The sequence below is a fragment of the Anser anser genome, assembly GCF_964211835.1.
Source record: "Anser anser genome assembly, chromosome: 13".
Taxonomy (NCBI): Eukaryota; Metazoa; Chordata; class Aves; order Anseriformes; family Anatidae; genus Anser; species Anser anser.
Window position 1 is genome coordinate 13,350,778 of NC_139734.1, and position 5,274 is coordinate 13,356,051.

At 63.8% G+C, this 5,274-nt stretch overlaps 1 protein-coding gene across 1 annotated transcript; it reads left to right on the forward strand.

Annotated features, from left to right (window-relative positions):
* The first annotated feature begins 104 nt into the window (after positions 1 to 104).
* Positions 105 to 4,569, forward strand: LOC310881093 (uncharacterized protein). Its single transcript, XM_083797860.1, has 6 exons — positions 105 to 698; positions 1,457 to 1,636; positions 1,863 to 2,051; positions 2,131 to 2,307; positions 2,432 to 2,573; positions 2,964 to 4,569. Exons 1-6 carry the CDS (start codon positions 603 to 605, stop codon positions 4,280 to 4,282), a joined length of 2,103 nt encoding a protein of 700 aa, XP_083653986.1. The 5' UTR covers positions 105 to 602; the 3' UTR covers positions 4,283 to 4,569.
* The last annotated feature ends 705 nt before the right edge of the window (positions 4,570 to 5,274 follow it).

Here is a 5,274-nt window from a genome sequence, read left to right on the forward strand (position 1 = left end):
CTGTTTCCAACCCTGTTCTGTTCCTCCACGTTCTCCAGGGGAGAGGGTAGCGCTGCCTCTTGTCAGCTTGTGCCTGACCACACAGCCCCTGGCTGGTGCTCATGCCAGTGTAACTGGGCTCCTTCCATTGAAATGCTCCTGGCATGGCTGGGTCAAAGGGATATTGCGTGAGAAGGGGACCCCGCTGCGGAAGGAACGAGGCTCTCCTGATTAGGGAGCTTCTTTAATTCCTCACAGGCTAGGCAGGCAAATCCCCGATTAACCTGGCAGGGTGGGAAGAGGATTAGAAAGGCAGTTCCAGTCAGCAGCTGGCAGAACACAACAGAAACGCATCACGGGCTTCAGCAAGGGTGTGCCACGGGGGAAGCCTGTCTCAGAACCTGAGGAGCAGAAGAAGAGGAAAGGGCTTCCAAGTGCTGCCACGGCTTGGGGACAGCTGGCACAGAAGGTGAAAGGCGAGCAGCAGCCCTGGGAGATGATATGTGTGTCCATATAGTCCAGACAGGTAGATGTCCTGAGGACAACACTGAGCTCAGGAAAGGCTGGAGTACGTGCTTGTGTATGTGTGCGTGACCTGCTCCTGAGGGCCGGCGGGAGCAGCCATGGAGGAAACGTACCTGCTGAATGTGGAAGGGGTCAAAAAGAAGATCCTGCACGGAGGCCAAGGGGAGCTGCCGAAATTCCAGGATGGGAGCAAGGTAAATTGTGCTGGTAGTTACCCCAGAACCCTGAGAGAGAGGGGAACGGGTCTGACACCTCCCTCCCTGCCCGTTACCTGAGGATTAGATTCTCTGCTTGTGAGCCGTGCTCCAGGCCTACAGGGAGATCCCATCCCCAGCAGATCCCTCGCAAGGTGGGTGCAGGTGGGGCTGCTTTGGACACAGGCAGCCACATTGCCCTCACAGCGATGGCTGACGGTGCCTGTTGCATTCACCCAACATCAGCGCTGTTACCTGCCTCTTCCCTCCGCTCTTCAAGGCACGGTGGAGTTCAGCAGCTGTGATGGGTTGCTGGAAATCCTCCTTCCTTTTCTGACGTGTCAAATATGAGTGGAGGTGCCAATGGGGTGCACCCTGGGGTTTCTGAGGTCCCCAGACCCACAGCTATGGACAGATCAGGGTGGGTACCACGAGGTCCTCGCATGGGAGTGCTCTCTGTCCTGGGCTATAAAGGGATATTCAGAGAGAGCAGCCAGATATAGCAACGATGGGCGTTAAGACGCTCCGCCATCTGCTTTCTGTCTAAGACGAGCTGGCAGGAGGCACAGTCTCCCTGCTGCAGATGGAGAGCTGCCAATCCAGCCCGCACCTTGCTGGGAGCGGGCTCGTCCCCACGTCCGGGCCCTGCGGCAGAGGGGCTTGGGGTTGGCGAGGGGACTGAGGGCTCCTACCACACCTGCCTGCCCTGGGCCAGGCACGGGGCCACCCCCACGGACACTGCGCTTTCTCCGGGGCAGATCACCTTCCACTTCCAGACGCTGAAGGACAACTTCGAGCGGACGGTGATCGACGACAGCCGGGAGGCCGGCATCCCCATGGAGATCATCGTGGGCAAGATGTTCAAGATGGAGATCTGGGAGACACTGCTCAGCTCCATGAGGGCCGGGGAGGTGGCGGAGTTCTGGTGCGATGCCATCGTGAGTGAGGGGCTTTGCAGGCCCCATCCGCATCCCGCAGGGAGAAGAGTCGTAGCACGGGTCCATGGCCCCCCCAAACATTGTCTGGTGCAAGCGCAGGGGTGCGGGACGACCTGCTGGCTGTCCCCATCATGGTGTCACGTAGCTGTGGCACCCCGGGGGCTGCCCCAGAGGAGGGGGTACGGGCCGGCCCCACACGGCTGAGCGGGGCGCTCCCCCCTTGCAGCACACCGGCATGTACGCCCTGGTGTCCAAGGGCATGCGGAGGATCGCAGAGGGCCGGGACCCCTTGGAAGGGCAGAAGCACCGCTGCGGCATGGGCAACATGTTCGACTACCACAGCACGGGCTACGACGACCTGGACGAGCTGCAGCGGACGCCGCAGCCCCTCATCTTCATCATGGAGCTGTTCCGGGTATAAGGGGGGGCCGCGGGGATGGCTGCTGGCCTGGGGAGGGCCGGGGCAGCCAGCTCAGGGCCCGCTGCCCGCGCAGGTGGAGGAGCCCTCGGCGTACAAGCGCGACACCTGGGCCATGAGCAAGGAGGAGAAGCTGGCGGCGGTGCCCGTGCTGCACAGCGAGGGCAACCGCCTCGTGCTCCGCAAGGAGTTTCGGCAGGCGGCGGAGAAGTACCAGGAGGCCATCATCTGCCTGAGGAACCTCCAGGCCAAGGTGAGCGGGGCCCGGCCACCTCCTGCCAGCCCTGCTGGGGTTACTTGGCACAGCGGTCCTCCCATGGGCGCTGGGTGCCCTGAAGGGACGGCCGCAGCCGTGATCCGCCCGCTCTGTGGGGCAGGAGAAGCCGTGGGAGGATGGCTGGCTGAAGCTGGAGAGCCTGGTCACGCCGCTGGTGCTCAACTACTGCCAGTGCCAGCTGGAGCTGGGCGAGTACTACGAGGTGCTGGAGCACACGACGGAGCTCCTCCAGAAGCACAAAGGTACCCGCGCCCTGCCTCCCCCCACCCACAGCGCGACCACGGCCCCTAGGGACTCTGTGGGACCCTGCCCTCCACATCGCCCTGCCCACAATGGAGCTCGTCCCAAGTCCCTGTGTCACTGTGACCCGGATCCCCCTGCCCACCCGTGTCCCAGGTGCCCCTGCCCATGGCAGTGCCCACATCTCTGGTTTCCCCCTGCCCATGATGGCACCTGCACCCCACGTCCCCTGGTCCCCCAGCCCACAACGGTGCCCACCCCATGTCCCTCAAGTCCCTTGCCCACAGAGGTACCCCATACCCAGACCCCCCGTGCCTGACGGTACCTGGTGGGCTCCAGCTCCTGTGTCGCCGAGCTGCAGGACCCCGGTGGGGGCTGTCCTCTCCCGGCAGACAACGCCAAGGCCTATTTCAAGCGGGCGAAGGCCCACGCTGCCGTGTGGAACGAGCGGGAGGCGCGGGAGGACTTCCTGCGCGTGGCCCACCTTGACCCCGCCATGGCGGCCGCCGTGAAGAAGGAGCTGAAGCAGCTGGGGGAGAGGATGAGGAAGAAGCACGTGGAGGATCGGAAGCGCTACCAGGGGCTCTTCCGGCAGCCCCAAGGGCCGAGGGCTGGCAAAGGGGCTGCAGCGGGCAGCGGGGGGCAGGAGGGGGAAGGGGGGAGGCAGCACGGGGAGGTTGGGGTCCTGGAGACCCAGGGAGGGGAGCAGGACACAGCAGTGGGGCCATCAGGGGCTGACGAAGGAGAGCAAGGGAACCCTGGGGATGGGCATGAAGAAGAAGCACCAGGAGGAGACGCAGCCCCGGAGCCTGCAGAGGTGAGGGATGGAATGGGGCAGGGAGAGGAAGCAAACCTGGGCACCTGCGGGGCAGAGCCAGAGAGCTGTGGGGCAGGGAGGGGGACAGGAGAGGAAGACAAGGAGACAGCGGAGGAGGAAGAGGAGGAGGAGGAAGACAAGGAGATAGTGGAAGAGGAGGAGGAAGTGGTGGTGGAGGAGGAAGAAGGGGAGAAAGAGGCAGTGGAAGAGAAGGTGATGGTGGTGGAGGAGGAAGAAGGGGAGAAAGGGACAGTAGAAAAGGTGGTGGTGGTGAAGGAGGAAGAAGAAAGGGAGAAAGAGACTGTGGAAAAGAAGGTGGTGGTGGAGGAGGAGGAGGAAGAGAAAGAGGTGGTTGTGGAGGAGGAAGAAGGGGAGAAAGGGACAGTGGAAAGGGAGGAGGAAGGGGAGAAGGAGACAGTGGAGGAGGTGAAAGAGGAGGAGGAAGAAGAGGAGGAGAAAGTGAAAGAGGAAGAGAACCCAGCAGCAGAGCTGGAAAAGCTCTCTGTGGGGCATAAGGGGGCAGCAGGGCTCGTACGAGGGCCGGAGCAGGGAGCTGGTGGGGCAGAGCGAACTGGAGCAGGGAGCATGGCTGGGGACGAGCCAGGCAGAGCACCAGAGCTGACGCACACATTTCTGGACCAAGGAACATCCCAGCAGGAGCAGGGACAGGAGAGCTGTGGGGGGCACCGAGCAGGCAGAGACGGCTCCCCCCCAGCCATCGCTGCTGGGGAAGTGCTTTACGCTGGGCCCTCGGGGGCAGACCAGGAGCTGGCTGGGGGGGCAGAAGTGCCTCCCTGCCCCACACCAGCTGGGGAAGGGGATGGTGCACCCCTGGGGCAGTGCAGAGAGAGCAGGGAGCTCAGGGCCACCGCACTGCGGCACGGGCATCCCTGAGCAGGGCTGGATGGGGGAAAGGGTGCAGGGCTGCCCACGTGGGGGCACAGCCTGGGCAGAGGGGCTGCAGTGCCCCCAGGACAAGCCCCAGTGTCCCAGCTCCCACCAGCTGGGGACTGGGCAGTGACACAGGAACGATGCTGTCCTTGCCGTGCCGCCAGCAGGACTGGCAGCCCTGCTGTGCAGCGCTCCTGCTGCCTCCCCTGCCCCGCCTCATCGGCTCCAGTGGCTTCCAGCCGGGCCACGCTGAGCTCTGCTGGCTGAGAAATAAAAGCTCGTCCCTGGCACCGTGTGCTGGATCTGTTCCTGGATGTGCCTGGCATCCCTGATCGCAGCCTGCAGCTCCTGCCGTGCCCTGGAGCCCACAGCACGGGGATGGTGCCAGGGTCTTCGCTCTGCCCTTGGGAGGGGGAGGCACAGGGGCTGGATTTCCCCTTTTAAGTGTCACATCTCTGGGCTGAGAGTTGCCCCAACACATCGGTCTTTCACTGCCAGCTGGGGCTGGGCTGCACCCTGGGGGGGGCTCAGAGTCCAGGGCTGGGCCCTTGCTGCAACACTGACACGGAGAGCACCGCTGAGAGATGCTGCAACCCGAAAAAGGGGAGGGAGAGGCCTGCCTGCAGGGCATCCTGCTGCCATGGTCTCCTCTCTGGGCTGCAGGAGTTCCCTGACGAGGAGGAAGGCCTGTCCTTGCACAGCCAGCACCCTAACTGCCGCATGGACCTGAGCAACCTTGCTGGAAGAGGATGAATGCAGATGGTGGTCAGGGCATGCAGCTGCACCCAGGGAGCCCAGGGCTCTGCTCCCGGCTTCTGCTCTGCCCCAGCGGAGCAGGCAGCCAGGGCAGCACCGAGCAGGGGAACGTCCTTGTCCCCGCAGCAAGAGGTGGCAGCACCCTGCCGCAGGACGGCACAGCACCCGGCACTGCCCTGCCTCAGCAGGGCCAACATAAAGAGCACGGAAAGAAGAGACCAGCGCGCCCACGGGGGTCC

What these genes read in the sequence shown, in the direction of transcription:
- LOC310881093 (XM_083797860.1), top strand. Translation starts at nt 603, where the DNA reads ATGGAGGAAACGTACCTGCTGAATGTGGAAGGGGTCAAAAAGAAGATC. An exon ending in AGTTCTGGTGCGATGCCATC is followed by an intron (nt 1,637 to 1,862) that starts GTGAGTGAGGGG and finishes CCCCCCTTGCAG; the next exon opens with CACACCGGCATGTACGCCCT. An exon ending in GCTCCTCCAGAAGCACAAAG is followed by an intron (nt 2,574 to 2,963) that starts GTACCCGCGCCC and finishes CTCTCCCGGCAG; the next exon opens with ACAACGCCAAGGCCTATTTC.